Genomic DNA, 21,397 nt, shown 5'->3' with positions numbered 1-21,397 from the left:
ACAGGGGTTTTTGACATCACTCCAGGGTTATGACATCACTGCAGTACTATGACATCACACTGGGGTTATGACATCACTCCAGGACTATGACATCATTCAAAGGCTGTGACGTCACTTCAAGGCTGTGATGTCACTCCAGGGCTATGACATCACTCCAGGACTATGATATCAGAGTAGGGTGATGACATCACACCAGGGATGTGACATCACACCAGGCTCTGTTCCTCCAGGGCTGTGACATCACTCCAGGGCTGTGACATCACTCCAGGGCAATGATATCAGTCCAGGGCTGTGACATCACACGGAGCTCTGTCCCTCCAGAGCTATGAGATCATCCCAGGGCTGTGACATCACACCAAGGCTATGACATCACTCCAGGGCTATGACATCACCCCAGGACTGTGACATCGCCCCAGGGCTGTGACATCACACCAGAGCTATGACATCACTCCAGGGCTGTGACATCACCCCAGGGCTGTGACATCACACCAGAGCTATGACATCACTTCAGGGCTGTGACATCACCCCAGGGCTGTGACGTCACACCAGAGCTATGACATCACACCAGGGCTGTGACATCACTCCAAGGCTATGACATCACCCCAGGGCTGTGACATCACACCAGAGCTGTGACATCACCGCAGGGCTGTGACATCACCGCAGGGCTGTGACATCACACCAAGGCTCTCTGGGGCCCAGGTCAGAACAGAAGCTGCCCAAGCCTTGATGGGAGCTCAGCCCTGACCATGTGGCACCAAATCCTCTCCCCCCTGCACAGCCACCACACAAAATCATACAAAAACACCAAAACAACCCTGCAACCCACAAAATAACCCTGCAGATAAAATTAAATACAAAAAACCCCAAACCAACCCTACAACCAATCCAAACACCACCCCAACCACAATTCCCACCACAAACACTGAATAAAACATAACCCTTTGACTAAAATTAAAGAAACCAAAACCTTAAAACCGGCCCTACAACCAATCCTAACAATCCCAACCACAGACACCAAATAAAACATAACCCTACAGCTATAATTAAATACAAAAAACCCAAAGCCAAACCTACAACCAATCCTAACAACCCCAACCACAAACACTGAATAAAGCATAACCCTACAGCTAAAATTAAATACAAAAAATCCAAAATCCAGCCCTACAGCCAATCCTAACACCACTCCAGCAATTCCCACCACAAACACCAAATAAACATAACCCTACAACTAAAATTAAATGCAACAAAACCCCAAAACAACCCTACAACCAATCCTCACACAATCCCAAACACAAACACTGAACAAAGCATACCCCACAACTAAAATTAAATACAAAAAGCCCCCAAAACCAGCCCTACAACCAATCCTAACACAACCACAATTCCCACCACAAACACCAAATAAAACATAACCCTACAGCTAAAATTAAATACAAAATACCCCAAAACCAACCCCACAACCAATCCTAACACAATCCCACCCCAACATTCCCACCACAAACACAAAATAAAACATAACCCTACAACTAAAATTAAATAAAAAAACCCCAAACCAGCCCTACAACCAATCCCAACACAACCCCAACTCAATTCCCACCACAAACACTAAATAAACATAACCCTACAACTAAAATTAAATAAAACAAACCCCTAAAACAACCCTACAACCAATCCTAACACCGCCCCAACCACAATTCCCACCACAAACACTGAATAAAACACAACCCTACAAGTAAATATAAATACAAACCCCAAAACCAACCCTACAACCAATCCTAACACCGCCCCAACCACAATTCCCACCACAAACACCAATTAACCAAACCTTTCAATTAAAATTAAATACAACAAAACCCAAAACCAATCCTAACACAACCCCAACCACAATTCCCACCACAAGCACCAAATAAATCATAACCCTACAATCAAAATTAAATACAGCTAAACTCCCAAACCAGCCCTACAACCAATCCTAACCCAACCACAAGCACAATCCCCACCACAAACACTAAATAAACATAACCGTACAATTAAAATTAAATACTGCAAAACCCCAAAACCAACCCCACAACGAATCCTAACACCACCCCAACAATTCCCACCACAAACACCAAATAAAACATAACCCTACAGCTAAAATTAAATGCAAAATACCCCAAAACCAACCCCGCAACCAATCCTAACACAATTCCCACCACAAACACCAAATAAATCATAACCCTGCAGCTGAAATTAAATACAGAAAAACCAAAACCAAACCTACAACCAATCCTAAAACAAGCCCAACCACAATTCCCACCTCAAAAACCAACACCATAACCCTTCAATTAAAATTAAATACAAAAAAAAAAACCCAAAACCAACCCTAACACCACCCCAACCACAAACACCAAATAAAACATGACCCTACAATTAAAATTAAATACAAAAAAAACCCCAAAACCAACCTTACAACCAATCCTAACACAACCCCAACCACAATTCACACCTCAAGCACCAAATAACCATTTACAAACCCCAAACAAAACATTTAAATACTTCAAACATGCCTCAAATAAAATACCCCAAAATACAAACACATAAAAAACCAACACAAAAACATAAAAAATCAATTAAAAAATTAAATCCCCCCCAAAAAACTCCCCAAACCATTCATCTTAAACTAAAACCCCCCCTTATAAAACTATAAGAAACCTGCACCTTCTCAGCCAGAGGGGATTTCCAGCCTCTCCCGGGATTTCTCAGCTTTTCCTGGGATTTCTCAGCTTTTCCTGGGATTTCTCAGCCTGTCCTGGGATTTCCCAGCCTGTCCTGGGATTTCTCAGCTTTTCCTGGGATTTCCCAGCCTGTCCTGGGATTTCTCAGCCCCTCCTGAAACTCCCAACTCTCCCAGGCTGCACATTTACAGTTTTTCCTGGGATTTTCAGCATTTCCTGGGATTTTCAGCATTTCCTGGGATTCCCAACCTTCCCTTCCCAGCCAGGGTGGAGCAGCTCCAGGCCTTGCAAAGGCAGGATGTCAAATTTCAACTCCTGCAGACCAGAATTGTGTCCTTTGGTTGCCCCAAATCCGCCTTTTTTGAGCCTCAAGCCAGCTTAGGCACCTGCATCCCCGGCTCCAGAGGGCTGGGCGCCGATGGAATGTCACTGTGCTGATGTTATTTCAGTTTTGGCTCCTCCTGACACAGTGCTCCGGGGGGAAAAGGGATTTAAAAGCGCTCAGCTTCTTCCATGATCTGGTATTTCCCCTTTTCCTACAGCCACAGTGCAGAGCAGCACGGGGCTGACACAAAGCCCTGCAGAGATCACTGCCAGGGGAGGGGGATCCTTCAACACCCCAAATCCCAACCGAACCCCTCCTGCCAGAGCCCCAGCACACCCAGGGGTCACCACCACGTCCTCTGAGAAATCCCCTTGCCCAGGATTCCTGGAAATTGAGAAAGAGGAAAACAATTCTCATCTCATTTGCTTCTCCTGGGTTTTGCTGCCCTGGAGTGTGGTTTGGAGATTGTTTGTCCAACAGGTGATTGTTCATTGATTTAATGTGAATTATTTTTGACTTAATGACCAGTCAGGGTCAGGCTGTGTCAGACTCTGGAGAGAGTCAGGAGTTTTGAATTATCACTATTTGTAGCCTTCTGTAAGTATCCTTTCAATATAATATGATATGATATGATATAATATAATATAATATAATATAATATAATATAATATAATATAATATAATATAATATAATATAATATAATATAATATAATATAATATAATATAATATATATTGTAGTGTAATGTAATATAATACAATAATACATAATAATATATATTTATATATGATATATAAAAACAATATAATATAATATAATACAATATAAATTATGTATTACATTATATAATTATATATTATATAATTATATATTATATAATAATATATAGTATTCCTATTATATATAAATATAGTAATATAAAATTCATAAATAATAATATATTAATAAATAATATATATTATACTGTTATATTTAACTTAATAAATTAATGTAATTAATGCAATTAATTTAATTTTATATAATAATTATTATATATAATTAAAATAGAATTTTATGTAATAATAGATAAAATTTATATTATAATAAGGAAATTATGTTATAGTATATATTATTATATTATATTATATTATATTATATTATATTATATTATATTATATTATATTATATTATATTTATTATATTTATTATATTATATTATACTATATTATAGCCTTCTAAGAACATAGAGTCAGATTCCTTCTTTCCTTCCAAGGACAGGGACCCCATAAAATACCACACCCAGGGAGGGCTTTGGGTGGGACACAGGGCAAATCCTCCCCTGGCAGGGTGGGCAGGGCTGGGCTGGCATTCCCAGAGCAGCTGGGGCTGCCCCTGCATCCCTGGCAGTGCCCAGGGCCAGCCTGGACAGGGTTTGCAGCACCTGGGACGGTGGAAATGTCCCTGCCGTGGCAGGGGTGGCACTGGGTGAGCTTTGGGGCCCCTTCCCACCCAAACATTCCAGGGTTCCCCAAGGATGAGCTGGGTACAAGGTGCCCACTCAGCACCACCCCAGCCTGGCCACAGCAACACAAACCCACCCAGGAATCACCGAGGCCACTTAAAACCGAAGTGTTCCCACCAATAACTGCCGCCCCAAAATGTCTATTCCCCCACAAAAACGAGCCCCAAAAATCGCCAGCCATATATCCAACGTGCAGTTTTACGTCTGTGAGAAACAGCACACGGATTTACGCCCACCAAAGCTCTGGGGGCAAAGGACTGCTCGGAAACGCCGCGCAGCTCCTGCCGTGTAAGGTTTTCTGTGAGCTGTTTAGGTGGCCTGGAAAGGCCCAGGGATGGCCTTGAAGAGCTGACGCTTCAAAGGACGAGGAGAGACTTCTGATCTTGTCTCGGTCTTGGTGTTCATTAATTGTTTATCTAAAAGATTTTCTTTCAGCCCGACAGAGGTCTGCACAGCAAGTCAGCCATGGGCACACTGCGAGCCCCCGGGGCGGTCACTTATCTTTATACCCGAAGTTACGTGTACAATATTTATCATTTTTCTCCCCAATACCTTCTACCCTTATTAACCGGTGCACTTTTAGTAATGACCAATCCCAAAGTGCCACCACCACCACAGAAGATGGAGGCCAAGAAGAAGAAGAAGAAGGACAGGACACGCCCCAATTCCTCCATCTTACTTCTTTAGACCCCCCTGTACCAAAATCCTAAACCCTGTGTTTTACACTTTAACTAACTTATCCCTTCACCATACACCCAGTGGAATCCTCCCAGTCCTCATACAGGTGTCGTCTCCTGTGTAGGATCAAAATCCTGCCACCAGACGCTTCTGGCAACATTCCAGGATTCCCGAGCCCCCCAAGGGTGGTCTCGGCCACTCTGCACCTCCGTCCTGAGGTGCTGAGATCCCACACTGCCGCACACATCTGGCAGCGCCGGGAGCAGCAGCCGCGCAGCTCCTGCCGCACACATCTGGCAGCGCCGGGAGCAGCAGCAGGGCTCCCTCTGGAGCGCATCCCGAGCACGGGAACGCAGCAGAGCCCAGCCGTTCCTCCCCTCGCCCCCTCCAGGGGCCATGGAGCCGTGCCCGCAGTATTAAGTCATTAATTAGCTTTCCTGCGTGGGCTCGCATGTGGCAAGGAGGCAAATTAAAGGATTCCTGAAGAGGCGGGAAAGCTCTCCGAGCTCGTGGAACCCTCCCAGAAATGAGAACCCCCGCTCCTGTGCACGATTCCACAAAAGCCTCGGCAGCGCTGCCCTGTGGCAATGAAATTCCCTGGAAAGGGAGAAGGGATAGCTCCGGGACAGACAGACACACAGACACACACACAGCCGTGCTCGGGGAGGCTCTGCTCCACATCCCAGGCAGGAAAAGCCACCCCTCCATCCCCGGGGCTCATTTGCAGACAAGGCAATTAACAGAAAATGGATTTCATGCACGAAGGGGGAGAAAAAAAAAGTCAGATCACCTACAAGGTGAAGTCAACTTACTGCCTGCTTTTGTTCTTCTTCCTGGAGAGGAGGGGAAAGGCGGAGAGAGAGAGAGGAAAGGTCAGTCATGGTGTGAAAATGATGATTTCACCCACAACACCCAGTGAGAGGACAGGACACGGCGCCAGCACCTGCGAGGGCTGAGGGGCAGCACAGGTGACATTTGTCCCATTATTTCTCCCATTTTTCCCATTATTTGTCCCACTTTTCCCATTATTTCTCCCATTTGTCCCATCATTAGTCCCATTACTTGTCCCATTTGTCCCATTATTTGTCCCATTTGTCCCATTATTTGTCCCATTATTTGTCCCATTTTTCCCATTATTTCTCCCATTATTTGTCCCATTGTTTGTCCCTTTTATCCCACTATTTGTCCCGTTTGTCCCACTCTGGTGGTGGGCACAGTGGGTGCCAGCAGGGCTCCCTGGCTAGGAGGGGACACCCAGGGGTGTTTCTGCTCCTTTGGTCTTTATTTATTTATTTTATTTATTTATTTATGGGCTCAGCCTGGCACAGGGAAGGTGCCCTGCCCATGGCAGGGGGACTCTGGGTGGGATTTGTGCTCCCTCCTCACCCAAACCGTGCCATGATCCACAAATTCTGCTCCAGACATCCAACAGACCCCAAATCCATCCCATAAAGTCTGGGGGTGCCCCTGGGAGTGTCCAAACACACAAAAGGGGCAGCACAGAGCCCCAGCAGCTCAGGATGCCCCCGGGTCAGCTCCCCTGGCACTGCCAAGGGCAGAGCAAGCAGGGCTGGGAGGGCATAGGAATAGAATAAAACAAACCAAAACAAAATAAAATAAAATAAAATAATATAAAATAAAATATTAAAAATCTTTTTAAAATATATATAAAATAATATATAAAAATATATATAAATATATAAAATATTAAAAATAAAAAATAAAATATTTTAAAATATATAAAATATATAAAAATATATAAAATGATAAAAATAATAAAATATATAAAATTATATAAAATATATAAAATGTTAAAAATATAAAAATATATAAAATATATATATAAATATATATAAATATATAAAATATTAAAAATAAAATAAAATACAATTCCATTAAAATAATTAATAAAATAAAATAGTTAAAAAGGAGCAGGGATGCTGAGCAGGGAAAGAGCAGCTCCCGCACTGCAGGAATGTCTCAGTACAAAAAAAAAAAAAGGTGAAATTCAGGTGAATTTGTCCCCTTTTGAAGCAGGGAGATGTGACTGGGCAGGGCTGGTGGAGGCACATCCTGCCTTCAGCTGCAGCAGAACTGCTGGGAATGAGCAAAATGTCACCCAGGCCAGAGCTGCCTCGGGAATTCAGACATTTCCATGGATTTTGTGCTCTCGCAGACGAGAGCCAGCAGGGCTGTGACCCTGGGATGAATAAATGATGAATAAATGATGAATAAATCACAGAATGGGAACAGTCAGAAATCACAGAACTGGAATGGGCAGGAATCCTGACCCCTGTCCATGCCAATCCCAGCCCTTCCCTGCACCCTGCTGCAGCCCCCCAGAAATCCAGGTCATGGCATTAAAACCCTGGGATAAAAGCTCCTTCTGGCCTGGAAATCCATGAACCCGTTTATCACCCTTCCCCTGCTGATCTCCCATCTGAGCAGGATTAACCAGAACCTTCCCTTAATTTAAAGCAGTTTCACCCTGCTGACCACTGGGAGCTGCTCTCCCACCCAGCCTGGGGGACAATTCTGAGGGTTTGAGAAGATATTTTGGGGGTTTTGGACAAGATTTGGGGTTCCTTCAGGTGTGGTTTTGGTGGTTTTTAGCAGGTGTGGGGCCTGGCCATCCCCACATCCCAAATTTCCACTTGTGCCTCCCACCAGCAGCGGGACCAGATGGGGACCCAGCTCAGGGAGAAGATCTTCAATCACCTCCACACCACACACACAAAAAAAGAGTTGTTGCTTTGAAAAACGAGGCCCTGGCATTGAGCACAGATGTGAAAATCCCTGTGAGCAGGGCTGGGGCTGAGCAGGGCAGGATAAATCACAGAGGAAATGGGCAGGGGGGAAATGGGATCTGTGTGCTGGATAAATCACAGAGGAAATGGGCAGGGGGGAAATGGGATCTGTGTGCAGGATAAATCACAGAGGAAATGCAGGAGGAAATGCAGGGGGAAATGGGATCTGTGTGCTGGATAAATCACAGAGGAAATGCAGGAGGAAATGCAGGAGGAAATGGGATCTGTGTGCTGGATAAATCACAGAGGAAATGCAGGGAGGAAATGGGATCTGTGTGCTGGATAAATCACAGAGGAAATGCAGGGGGAAATGGGATCTGTGTGCTGGATAAATCACAGAAGAAATGCAGGGGGAAATGGGATCTGTGTGCAGGATAAATCACAGAGAAAATGGCCAGGGAGGAAATGGGATCTGTGTGCTGGATAAATCACAGAGGAAATGGGCAGGGAGGAAATGGGATCTGTGTGCTGGATATCCATGGAAATGGGCAGGGAGGAAATGCAGGAGGGAAATGGGATCTGTGTGCTGGATTTCCATGGAAAGAGCACCCAGGGGTCCCCAGGGACCCTCAGCACAGCCAGGGGGGCTGTGGGGAGCAGGGAATGGGGAAATGAGGGAATGGAAGAATGGGGGATGGAGCCACAGCCCCAGGATGGTTCTGGTGGGGAAATCCCTGAGATCCCACCTGGAGACACCATCCCAGGGGGCTCCAGCCCTGTAAATCCTGGCCATGGACACTTCCATGGTGGGGCAGCCCCAGATTCCCTGCCAGCCCAGTCTGGGATTGCAGAAATTCCCAGAACTGGAAGGGTCAGCACTGCCAAGGGAGGATTTGTGGGGAACACTCAGAAATCCGAACCCTGCCTCGATAGCAGCAGCTGGGGAGGGCCCTGTGAGGGGCCAGGAACAGCAGGGCAGGACCCCAGGTAAGGGGTCAATTAACCCTAAACCTAACAAACAACCAGCATGGTCAGAAATCACAGAATGGGAAAGGTCAGAAATCACAGAGTGGGGATGGTCAGAAATCACAGAATGGCCAGAAATCACAGAATGGTCAGAAATCACAGAACTGGAATGGTCAGAAATTACAGAATGGGAATGGTCAGAAATCACAGAAATGTCAGAAATGACAGAATGGGGATGGTCAGAAATCACAGAATGATCAGAAATTACAGAATGGGAATGGTCAGAAATCATAGAAATGTCAGAAATGACAGAATGGGGATGGTCAGAAATCACAGAACCAGAAATAGTCAGATATCAAAGAATGGGAACAGATAGAAATCAAAGAATGGTTAGCAATGACAGAACTGGAATGGTCAGAAATCACAGAATGGGGATGATGAGAAATCACAGAATGGGAACAGTCAGAAATCACAGAATGGTCAGAAGTCACAGAATGGGGATGGTCAGAAATCACAGACCCAGAACAGTCAGAAATCAGAGAATGGCAATGGTGAGAAATTACAGCATGGTCAGAAATCACAAAATGGTCAGAAAGGACAGAACCAAAAGGGTCAGAAATCACAGAATGGGAACACTCAGAAATCACAGAATGATCAGAAATCGCAGAATGGGAAAAATCAGAAACTACAGAATTGTCAGAAATGACAGAACTGGAATGGTCAGAAATCACAGAGTGGTCAGAAATCGCAGAGTGGTCAGAAATCACAGAACTATAACAGTCAGAAGTCACAGAACCAGAACAGTTGGAAATCACAGAATGGGGATGGTCAGAAATCACAGAACTAGAACAGTCAGAAAACAAAGAATGGGGATGGTCAGAAATCACAGAAAAGGTACAGTCAGAAATCACAGAATCAAAAGGGTCAGAAATCACAGAACCAGAACAATCAGAAATCAGAGAACCAGAACACTCAGAAATCACAGAATGGGAAGGGTCAGAAATCACAGAATGGGAAGGGTCAGAAATCACAGAATAGGAACACTCAGAAATCACAGAATAGGAACACTCAGAAATCACAGAATAGGAAGGGTCAGAAATCACAGAAGCAGAACACAGAAATCACAGCACCAGGACTGGTTTTGCTTGGAAGAGACCTCGTCCAGGGCCTCTGCCTGCCCCGAGTGCCACCAGCACAGCGTGGGGACAGTGGCTGAACCTCAGGGACAGCCCTGGATGGCCTTGCACAGATGGAACCATGGAACATTCTGGCTCGGGAGGGACCCCCAGGACCCTCCCGCAGCTCCTGCCCTGCCCAGAGCCCCCCAAATCCCCAAATGCCACCCTGGCCATCCCTGGCTGGGCTGTGCAAACCCTCCTGGAGCTCTGCAGGGTCTGGGGATGTGTTCATTCCCCGGGGAGCCTGGGCAGGGCCAGCACCCTCTGGGGATGAGCCTTTCCCAAAATCCACCCCAAATTCCCTGTTCCAGCCCTTCCCTGGCTGCTGTCCCTGTCCCAGAGATCAGCGTCAGAGCTGCCCCTTGACCTCCAGGATCTTTCCTCACTTTCCTTCCCTTCAGGGAGGAATTTGAGGCCCCAAACTCTGAGGCAAGCGGGGCTGAATCCAGCCCTAAACGGCGAAATGAAGGCGGCATTAAAAATGTAAAAAACACTGCATAAGAAAATGGAAAAAAAAATCCCCATAAAAGCTTAACAGCTGATGTAAATTATACATGAACAGCTCTGAGGAGCTCCAAGTGAGGAGAGAAGCAAAAACCTGGCGGGGGAAAATCGTGTCTGGCAGGGCTAAAAGCACTGAGAAGGAGAGCTGGAAATAAAGAGCAGCATCAGGAACAGAGCAGAGCCTGGGGCAGCAGGGCCGGGCTGGGATCCTGACACCAACCATGAGAAAAAGGTGCCAAAAGTACTTGGGAGAAATGGTATTGTTAGCTCAGCACACTGGGGGACTTGCAGCTTAAAATATTTCCCTTAAAATAATTTTAAATAATTAAAATAAAAATTAAATTAAAATAAATTATTAAATTAATACATTAAAATAAAATAATTTAAATCCCTTAAAATAATTTTAGAAGTTAAAAATAACTTTAAAATAATTAAAAGAAAAAAGTTAATTAAAATAAAATAATAAATAAATTGAAATTTAAAAAATAATTTAAATCCCTTAAAATATTGAAAATTATTTTAAAATAATTTAATAAATAATTAAAATAAAAATAAATAAAAATAAGAAATTATTAAATAAATAAAATAAAACAAAGCAAAATAATTAAATAATAAATTAATACATTAAAATGAAATGAAATGAAATGAAATTAAATTTAAAAAAATAAAATATTAAGATCCCTTAAAATAATTAAAAAATAATAGAGCCAGGAGCTGCCTGGGGCAATATAAATATAAATATAAATATAAATATAAATATAAATATAAATATAAATATAAATATAAATATAAATATAAATATAAATATAAATATAAATATAAATATAAGCAGGAACTCGACCTCCAGCTTGCTTTTCTCAAAAATAAAAATAAAAGTAAAAAATAAAAATTAAAATAAAAATTAAAATTAAAAATAAAATAAAAATAAAAATAAGCAGGAAGTCAACCTCCAGCTTGCTTTCCCAAAATATAAAAATATAAAAATAATTTCTATTAAAAGTCTGGGCAGGGCACAGAGCCCATCCCCAGCAGAGCGGAGCAGGGGCAGTGAGGGCCCAGCTGTGCCTGCTGAAGGCGTTTCAAATCCCCGTTCAAGGGCTTTTACAGGCCTGAGGGAGCAGAGCTGGGCTCAGGAGGTTCTGATGGGCACAGCTCAGGGGACAGGGATGTTCTGGCTGATCTTCTGGGTTTTTTTGCCCATTCCCTGCAGTTCTGCTGCAGCTGAATTTGTAGCTGGGTTTGAGGGAGGAGAACAAAGGGGGCAAACCCAGCTCACACTGAAAACCAGGCACGAATTTCTGATGCTCAGGCAAAGCTGCATTGGCAGGGAATTCTGAGTTTTGGATTCCCCCAGCTCCAGAGGAACAGATGTTCTTCTGGAAGAGATTTCATCTGCAGGGCTCCAGAGGGGGAAAAGGGGATTTGAGTGGGATATTGAACTGGCTTCAGGAAAAAGCAGAATTCCAAACTTGGCCAGTGAGTGGCTTCAGGAAAAAGCAGAATTCCAAACTTGGCAAGTGTGTTGTGCTCAGGTGTGGGACAGGATGGGGACGGGGGCTGGAATTCCTGCCCAGGATGGAACCAGGGGCTGGAATTCCTGCCTTCAACCCAGACCCAGAGAAAGCCACAACTGGGACCCTCACTCACCCCCTGCACTGCTCCCCATTTATTTCCCAGTGCCAGTGGGGAGTGCTGAGCCCAGGTACCAACCCAAAATCCTTCAAACCCCCCCAGATCTGGGGTTCTGCAGGTTTTACCCACAAAAACAACAGTGGGGAGCGCTGAACCACAGGTCCCAACCCCAACTCCTTCAAACCCCCCCAGATCTGGGGTTCTGCAGGTTTTACCCACAAAAACCACACTGGGGAGTGCTGAACCACAGGTCCCAACCTCAACCCCTTCAAACCCCTCCAGATCTGGGGTTCTGCAGGTTTTACCCACAAAAACCACACTGGGGAGCGCTGAACCACAGGTCCCAACCTCAACCCCTTCAAACACCCCCAGACCTAAGGTTCTGCAGGTTTTACCCACACAAACCACAGTGGAGAGCCCAGGAACCAAGCCAAACCCCTTCAAACCTCCCTAGATCTGGGGTTCTGCAGGTTTTACCCACAAAAAGCCCGGAGGAACCTTCACCCCCTGCACCCCGCACAGAGCTGGCACGGAAATGGCTTTTGGCAAACTCAGGGAGGGTTTTTAGGGGGTGGCAGCAAAGCAGGGAGCCCAGGGGAGGGAGGGAAGGAAGGAAGGCAGGAAGTGGCGGAAGGAAGGAAGGAAGGAAGGAAGTGGCGGAAGGAAGGAAGTGGCGGAAGGAAGGAAGGAAGGAAGTGGCGGAAGGAAGTGGCGGAAGGAAGGAAGTGGCGGAAGGAAGGAAGGAAGTGGCGGAAGGAAGGAAGTGGCGGAAGGAAGGAAGTGGCGGAAGGAAGGAAGTGGCGGAAGGAAGGAAGGAAGGAAGGAAGGAAGGAAGGAAGGAAGGAAGTGGCGGAAGGAAGGAAGGAAGTGGCGGAAGGAAGTGGCGGAAGGAAGTGGCAGAAGGAAGTGGCGGAAGGAAGGAAGGAAGGAAGGAAGGAAGGAAGGAAGGAAGGAAGGAAGGAAGTGGCGGAAGGAAGGAAGTGGCGGAAGGAAGTGGCGGAAGGAAGTGGCGGAAGGAAGGAAGTGGCGGAAGGAAGTGGCGGAAGGAAGTGGCGGAAGGAAGTGGCGGAAGGAAGGAAGGGGCGGAAGGAAGTGGCGGAAGGAAGTGGCGGAAGGAAGTGGCGGAAGGAAGGAAGGAAGTGGCGGAAGGAAGGAAGTGGCGGAAGGGAGGAAGTGGCGGAAGGGAGGAAGTGGCGGAAGGGAGGAAGTGGCGGAAGGGAGGAAGTGGCGGAAGGAAGGAAGTGGCGGAAGGAAGGAAGGAAGGAAGGAAGGAAGGAAGGAAGGAAGGAAGGAAGGAAGGAAGGAAGGAAGGAAGGAAGGAAGTGGCGGAAGGAAGGAAGGAAGGAAGTGGCGGAAGGAAGGAAGTGGCGGAAGGAAGGAAGTGGCGGAAGGAAGGGGCGGAAGGAAGGAAGGGGCGGAAGGAAGGGGCGGAAGGAAGTGGCGGAAGGAAGTGGCGGAAGGAAGTGGCGGAAGGAAGGAAGTGGCGGAAGGAAGGAAGTGGCGGAAGGAAGTGGCGGAAGGAAGTGGCGGAAGGAAGTGGCGGAAGGAAGGAAGGAAGTGGCGGAAGGAAGTGGCGGAAGGAAGTGGCGGAAGGAAGTGGCGGAAGGAAGGAAGGAAGGAAGGAAGGAAGGAAGGAAGGAAGGAAGGAAGTGGCGGAAGGAAGGAAGTGGCGGAAGGAAGGAAGTGGCGGAAGGAAGGAAGTGGCGGAAGGAAGGAAGTGGCGGAAGGAAGGAAGGAAGGAAGGAAGGAAGGAAGGAAGGAAGGAAGGAAGGAAGTGGCGGAAGGAAGTGGCGGAAGGAAGGAAGTGGCGGAAGGAAGGAAGGAAGTGGCGGAAGGAAGTGGCGGAAGGAAGTGGCGGAAGGAAGTGGCGGAAGGAAGTGGCGGAAGGAAGGAAGGAATGAAGGAAGGAAGGAAGGAAGGAAGGAAGTGGCGGAAGGAAGGAAGGAAGTGGCGGAAGGAAGTGGCGGAAGGAAGGAAGGAAGGAAGGAAGGAAGTGGCGGAAGGAAGTGGCGGAAGGAAGTGGCGGAAGGAAGGAAGGAAGGAAGGAAGGAAGGAAGTGGCGGAAGGAAGGAAGGAAGTGGCGGAAGGAAGGAAGTGGCGGAAGGAAGGAAGGAAGTGGCGGAAGGAAGGAAGGAAGTGGCGGAAGGAAGTGGCGGAAGGAAGTGGCGGAAGGAAGTGGCGGAAGGAAGTGGCGGAAGGAAGTGGCGGAAGGAAGTGGCGGAAGGAAGGAAGGAAGGAAGGAAGGAAGGAAGGAAGTGGCGGAAGGAAGGAAGGAAGGAAGGAAGGAAGGAAGGAAGGAAGGAAGGAAGGAAGGAAGGAAGGAAGGAAGGAAGGAAGGAAGGAAGTGGCGGAAGGAAGGAAGTGGCGGAAGGAAGGAAGTGGCGGAAGGAAGGAAGTGGCGGAAGGAAGGAAGTGGCGGAAGGAAGGAAGGAAGGAAGGAAGGAAGGAAGGAAGGAAGGAAGGAAGGAAGGAAGGAAGGAAGGAAGTGGCGGAAGGAAGGAAGGAAGGAAGTGGCGGAAGGAAGGAAGTGGCGGAAGGAAGGAAGGAAGGAAGGAAGGAAGGAAGGAAGGAAGGAAGGAAGGAAGGAAGGAAGGAAGGAAGTGGCGGAAGGAAGTGGCGGAAGGAAGTGGCGGAAGGAAGGAAGTGGCGGAAGGAAGGAAGTGGCGGAAGGAAGGAAGTGGCGGAAGGAAGTGGCGGAAGGAAGTGGCGGAAGGAAGTGGCGGAAGGAAGTGGCGGAAGGAAGGAAGGAAGGAAGGAAGGAAGGAAGTGGCGGAAGGAAGTGGCGGAAGGAAGTGGCGGAAGGAAGTGGCGGAAGGAAGTGGCGGAAGGAAGTGGCGGAAGGAAGTGGCGGAAGGAAGGAAGGAAGGAAGGAAGGAAGGAAGGAAGGAAGGAAGGAAGGAAGGAAGTGGCGGAAGGAAGTGGCGGAAGGAAGTGGCGGAAGGAAGTGGCGGAAGGAAGTGGCGGAAGGAAGGAAGTGGCGGAAGGAAGTGGCGGAAGGAAGTGGCGGAAGGAAGTGGCGGAAGGAAGTGGCGGAAGGAAGTGGCGGATGGAAGTGGCGGAAGGAAGTGGCGGAAGGAAGTGGCGGAAGGAAGTGGCGGAAGGAAGTGGCGGAAGGAAGTGGCGGAAGGAAGGAAGGAAGGAAGGAAGGAAGGAAGGAAGGAAGGAAGGAAGGAAGGAAGGAAGGAAGGAAGGAAGGAAGGAAGGAAGAAAGGAAGGAAGGAAGGAAGTGGCGGAAGGAAGGAAGTGGCGGAAGGAAGGAAGGAAGGAAGGAAGGAAGGAAGGAAGGAAGGAAGGAAGTGGCGGAAGGAAGTGGCGGAAGGAAGTGGCGGAAGGAAGGAAGTGGCGGAAGGAAGGAAGTGGCGGAAGGAAGGAAGTGGCGGAAGGAAGTGGCGGAAGGAAGTGGCGGAAGGAAGTGGCGGAAGGAAGTGGCGGAAGGAAGTGGCGGAAGGAAGGAAGGAAGGAAGGAAGGAAGGAAGGAAGGAAGGAAGGAAGGAAGGAAGGAAGTGGCGGAAGGAAGTGGCGGAAGGAAGTGGCGGAAGGAAGTGGCGGAAGGAAGTGGCGGAAGGAAGTGGCGGAAGGAAGGAAGGAAGGAAGGAAGGAAGGAAGGAAGGAAGGAAGTGGCGGAAGGAAGTGGCGGAAGGAAGTGGCGGAAGGAAGTGGCGGAAGGAAGTGGCGGAAGGAAGGAAGTGGCGGAAGGAAGGAAGTGGCGGAAGGAAGTGGCGGAAGGAAGTGGCGGAAGGAAGTGGCGGAAGGAAGTGGCGGAAGGAAGTGGCGGATGGAAGTGGCGGAAGGAAGTGGCGGAAGGAAGTGGCGGAAGGAAGTGGCGGAAGGAAGTGGCGGAAGGAAGGAAGGAAGGAAGGAAGGAAGGAAGGAAGGAAGGAAGGAAGGAAGGAAGGAAGGAAGGAAGGAAGGAAGGAAGAAAGGAAGGAAGGAAGGAAGTGGCGGAAGGAAGGAAGTGGCGGAAGGAAGGAAGGAAGGAAGGAAGGAAGGAAGGAAGGAAGGAAGGAAGGAAGGAAGGAAGGAAGGAAGGAAGGAAGTGGCGGAAGGAAGTGGCGGAAGGAAGTGGCGGAAGGAAGGAAGTGGCGGAAGGAAGTGGCGGAAGGAAGTGGCGGAAGGAAGGAAGTGGCGGAAGGAAGGAAGTGGCGGAAGGAAGGAAGGAAGTGGCGGAAGGAAGGAAGGAAGTGGCGGAAGGAAGTGGCGGAAGGAAGTGGCGGAAGGAAGTGGCGGAAGGAAGTGGCGGAAGGAAGGAAGGAAGGAAGGAAGGAAGTGGCGGAAGGAAGGAAGTGGCGGAAGGAAGGAAGGAAGTGGCGGAAGGAAGGAAGGAAGTGGCGGAAGGAAGGAAGGAAGTGGCGGAAGGAAGGAAGGAAGGAAGGAAGGAAGGAAGGAAGGAAGGAAGTGGCGGAAGGAAGGAAGTGGCGGAAGGAAGTGGCGGAAGGAAGGAAGTGGCGGAAGGAAGTGGCGGAAGGAAGTGGCGGAAGGAAGTGGCGGAAGGAAGTGGCGGAAGGAAGGAAGGAAGGAAGGAAGGAAGGAAGGAAGGAAGGAAGGAAGGAAGGAAGTGGCGGAAGGAAGGAAGGAAGGAAGGAAGGAAGGAAGGAAGGAAGGAAGGAAGGAAGGAAGGAAGGAAGGAAGGAAGGAAGGAAGGAAGTGGCGGAAGGAAGTGGCGGAAGGAAGGAAGTGGCGGAAGGAAGTGGCGGAAGGAAGTGGCGGAAGGAAGGAAGTGGCGGAAGGAAGGAAGTGGCGGAAGGAAGGAAGGAAGTGGCGGAAGGAAGGAAGGAAGTGGCGGAAGGAAGTGGCGGAAGGAAGTGGCGGAAGGAAGTGGCGGAAGGAAGGAAGGAAGTGGCGGAAGGAAGTGGCGGAAGGAAGGAAGGAAGGAAGGAAGGAAGGAAGGAAGGAAGGAAGGAAGGAAGGGAAGGAAGGAAGGAAGGAAGGAAGGAAGTGGCGGAAGGAAGGAAGGAAGTGGCGGAAGGAAGGAAGGAAGTGGCGGAAGGAAGGAAGGAAGGAAGGAAGGAAGGAAGGAAGGAAGGAAGGAAGGAAGGAAGTGGCGGAAGGAAGGAAGTGGCGGAAGGAAGTGGCGGAAGGAAGTGGCGGAAGGAAGTGGCGGAAGGAAGTGGCGGAAGGAAGGAAGGAAGGAAGGAAGGAAGGAAGGAAGGAAGGAAGGAAGGAAGGAAGGAAGGAAGGAAGTGGCGGAAGGAAGGAAGTGGCGGAAGGAAGTGGCGGAAGGAAGTGGCGGAAGGAAGGAAGGAAGGAAGGAAGGAAGGAAGGAAGGAAGGAAGGAAGGAAGGAAGGAAGGAAGGAAGGAAGGAAGGAAGGAAGGAAGGAAGGAAGTGGCGGAAGGAAGTGGCGGAAGGAAGTGGCGGAAGGAAGTGTCGGAAGGAAGTGTCGGAAGGAAGTGGCGGAAGGAAGTGTCGGAAGGAAGGAAGGAAGGAAGGAAGGAAGGAAGGAAGGAAGGAAGGAAGTTAGTTGTGCTTTTGGTTCCTTACTTTGAGCAGCTTCATCAGCCCCTCCAGCTGCACCATCAGCTCTCTCCTGCTCTCCTGCAGGGCTGACATCCTCTGCTCCAGCTCATCCTTCCTCTGCCTGTGCCAGGGACATGGGGGAGAGAGAGAGGAGAGACAAACTCAGGCTGTGTCAGAGCTGCCAGGGAGGGAATTCTCCTCTGTGAAAGTCACCCTGAATTCCAGCACTGGAGGTGACAATTCCCTTCTGCCCCCAGCCATGGCAGCTGCAGAGAAAAATACACTTTTATATGGATACATATCCACATTTTTCTGTCTCTGAGCATCCTGCAGAGCCCAGACTGAGCAGGAGGAGCTTTGGGGAGCAGAGAGAGGGAAATGGGAGGGCAGGAAATGTGAAAAATGCACATTTTATGATTGGCTTTTCACAAACATTAAAATGAATATTACATGTGTTACATTAGAAGGTTATGCTGTATTCGTTTTTTTGGTAGTGTGTTAAATACAGTTTTAGGTTATAACATAATGTTAAAATAGAAACTATGCTATGCGAGATACTTTTTTTTAAAGAGAGGAATGAGATACTGTCAGATAGCAGCCACAGGACACCTGAATCTTTCAGAGAAAGAGAATTTATTGCTCCCTTATCAGAAGAAATTAATTTCTTCCTGCCTTGCTCAGCCCTGGAGATGCAGTTAGGATTAAGAGGAAGGAGCTGACACTGCCCAGACAGAATCCTGTGTTTGAATGGAATTTATGCATCATGGATGAGGTGCATGAATGTGCAACAGGTTATTCTTATTAAGGGTTAATCCTCTGTTAACGTGGGGCCTTTTTCGGGCTTATTTTGCTCAGAAAAGGTACCCAGACATCCGTAACTCTTTGTTTTTATTGTCTCATATTGTCCTAAATCCCAATTGTTCAAATTATTATTACTCTAATTATATTGATATTTTTATAACCATTTTATTACTATTAAATAGTAATTAATTATTAATAATAAATTATTGAATAGCAAATAAATAATTAGCTAGGAATTATTTATTAATATTAAATTAAATAGTAAATAATTAAAAATTAAGTTAGATTTAAATTACTTTAAAATTATTTTTAAAATTAATGAAATTACATTAAAATTATTTAAAATAAAATGTAAAATTAATTTAAAATTAATTTACAATTATTTTCAAATTAATTTAAAATGCAATTTAAAAATAATTTAAAAGAAATTTAAAACTATTTTCATATTAATTTAAAATAAAATTAAAAATTAATTTAAAATACGTATAAAATTAAATTAAAATCAATTTTAAATAACATTTAAAATTAATTTAAAATAAATATAACATTAGACAAAAATTAATTTAAAATAACATTTAAAATAAAATTTTAAATTGATTTAAAATACGTATAAAATTAAATTAAAATTAATTTTAAATAACATTTAAAATTAATTTTAAATAAATATAACATTAGACAAAAATTAATTTAAAATAACATTCAAAATAAAATTTTAAATTGATTTAAAATAAATATAAAATTAATTTAAAAAATTAATTAATTAAGTATTACTTTTTAAATGTTAAAAACGAGTGATCGGTGTTTTTCCCAAGGAGAGAGGGGGACCCAGATCTCTCTGCAGAGCCCCAGCAGCCAGGCCCCGTCCCCTGCAGCACAGCCAGGTGACAGCAGGAGGTGACAGCAGCGACCTTCCCTTCCCTCCGTGCTGCACAAATCTCTGCAGCTGTTCCAGAGCCGCGGCTCGGCCTGGGCTGGTCTAAAACAGGAAAGTGGTGACGGATAAAGAGCGGCTCAAAGCCAGGCTTAGCCAGGCTGGGCTTTGTGTCACACACAGTGAGCCACGGCCCGGGCTGAGGGACTGCCAGCCTGCAGGGACACTGGGGACAGCAGGATGTGCCAGTGTGGGGACACCAGGATGTGCCAGTGTGGGGACAGCAGGACGTGCCAGTCTGGGGACAGCAGGACGTGCCAGTGTGGGGACACCAGGACGTGCCAGCCCTGTGTCACAGTGTGGGTACACCAGGATGTGCCAGTGTGGGGACAGCAGGACGTGCCAGTGTGGGTACACCAGGATGTGCCAGTGTGGGGACAGCAGGACGTGTCAGTGTGGGGACAGCAGGACGTGCCAGCCTGGGGACACCAGGATGTGCCAGCCCTGTGTCACAGTGAGGGGACACCAGGATGTGCCAGCCTGGGGACACCAGGATGTGCCAGCCCTATGTCACAGTGTGGGGACAGCAGGACATGCCAGTCTGGGGACACCAGAATGTGCCAGCCTGGGGACAGCAGGATGTGCCAGCCCTGTGTCACAGTGAGGGGACAGCAGGATGTGCCAGTGCGGGGACAGCAGGACGTGCCAGTGTGGGGACAGCAGGATGTGCCAGTGTGGGGACAGCAGGACGTGCCAGTGTGGGGACACCAGGATGTGTCAGTGTGGGGACACCAGGATGTGTCAGCCCTGTGTCACAGTGAGGGGACACCAGGATGTGCCAGCCTGGGGACACCAGGATGTGCCAGCCCTGTGTCACAGAGTGGGGACAGCAGGATGTGCCAGCCCTATGTCACAGTGTGGGGACAGCAGGACATGCCAGTGTGGGGACACCAGGATGTGCCAGCCTGGGGACAGCAGGATGTGCCAGCCCTGTGTCACAGTGAGGGGACAGCAGGATGTGCCAGCCCTGTGTCACACTCTGGGGACACCAGGATGTGCCAGCCAGGGCAGAATGTCACCTCCTGGAGGCTCTGAGTGCCCTGGAGCTGGCACTGGCACACTGGGGGTAATCCACAAAAAGAGTTCTTTAAAGAACAGAAAATTATGGAATATTTATATATTCCATTATTATTATTACTATTGCTATTACTATTACTATTACTATTAATTTATAGGTTTAATATAACAAATTTTAACCACCCTGAGGCTGGCACTGGCACACTGTGGGCAATCCACAAAAAGAGTTCTTTAAAGAACTCAGGAATATCATTATTATTATTACTGCTACTACTACTACTACTACTTTTCATCATCTTCATCATCATCATCAGCAGCAGCAGCAGCATCATCAGCATCATCATCATCATCATCATCATCATCATCATCATCATCATCATCATCATCATTTCTATATTTAATATAACAAATTTTAACCACCCTGGGTGTTTCTGTGGCACTGGCACACTGTGGACAATCCACACTGGGAATTTTAACAGGAGCTGTTCTTTAAAGGACAGAAAACTCTGGAATAGTTACATATTCAAAATAATAAGAGTAATAGTAATAATGTTAGAGATATTGTTATCACTATCATTATCATTATTTATATATTTAATATAACAAATATTAAACACCCTGGGTGCTGGCACTGGCACACTATGGACAATCCACCCTGGGAATCTGAACAGGAGCTGTTCTTTAAAGGACAAAAACCTCTGGAATATTTCTATATTCTATATAAATATAAATATTTCTATATAAATATATAAATAGAACTGTATAATATAATTATATAATGTAAATATAAATATACATTTCTATATTTAATATAACAAATATTAACCACGCTGGGTGTTTCTCTGGCACTGGCACGCTGTGGGAATTTGAACAGGAGATGTTTGTTAAAGGACAGAAAACTGGAATATTTCCACATTCATTATTATTACTATTACTATTACTAT

General features: G+C 46.6%; 1 protein-coding gene across 1 annotated transcript in view; it reads right to left on the bottom strand.

The window, feature by feature from the left end:
- The window catches only part of DTNB (dystrobrevin beta), a 148,687-nt gene that overhangs the window by 52,867 nt on the left and 74,423 nt on the right, over positions 1–21,397 (bottom strand). The window contains exons 16-17 of the mRNA XM_058802790.1: positions 17,729–17,825; positions 6,034–6,054 (exon numbers count right to left, since the gene is read on the bottom strand). Coding sequence (XP_058658773.1) covers positions 6,034–6,054; positions 17,729–17,825 — 118 coding nt within the window. The remainder of the gene's footprint in view (positions 1–6,033; positions 6,055–17,728; positions 17,826–21,397) is intronic.

This window comes from Ammospiza caudacuta, chromosome 3 (assembly GCF_027887145.1).
Source record: "Ammospiza caudacuta isolate bAmmCau1 chromosome 3, bAmmCau1.pri, whole genome shotgun sequence".
Classification (NCBI taxonomy): domain Eukaryota; kingdom Metazoa; phylum Chordata; class Aves; order Passeriformes; family Passerellidae; genus Ammospiza; species Ammospiza caudacuta.
The sequence above is the reverse complement of the archived record's forward strand: the minus strand, read 5'-3'. Positions and strand labels throughout refer to the sequence as shown.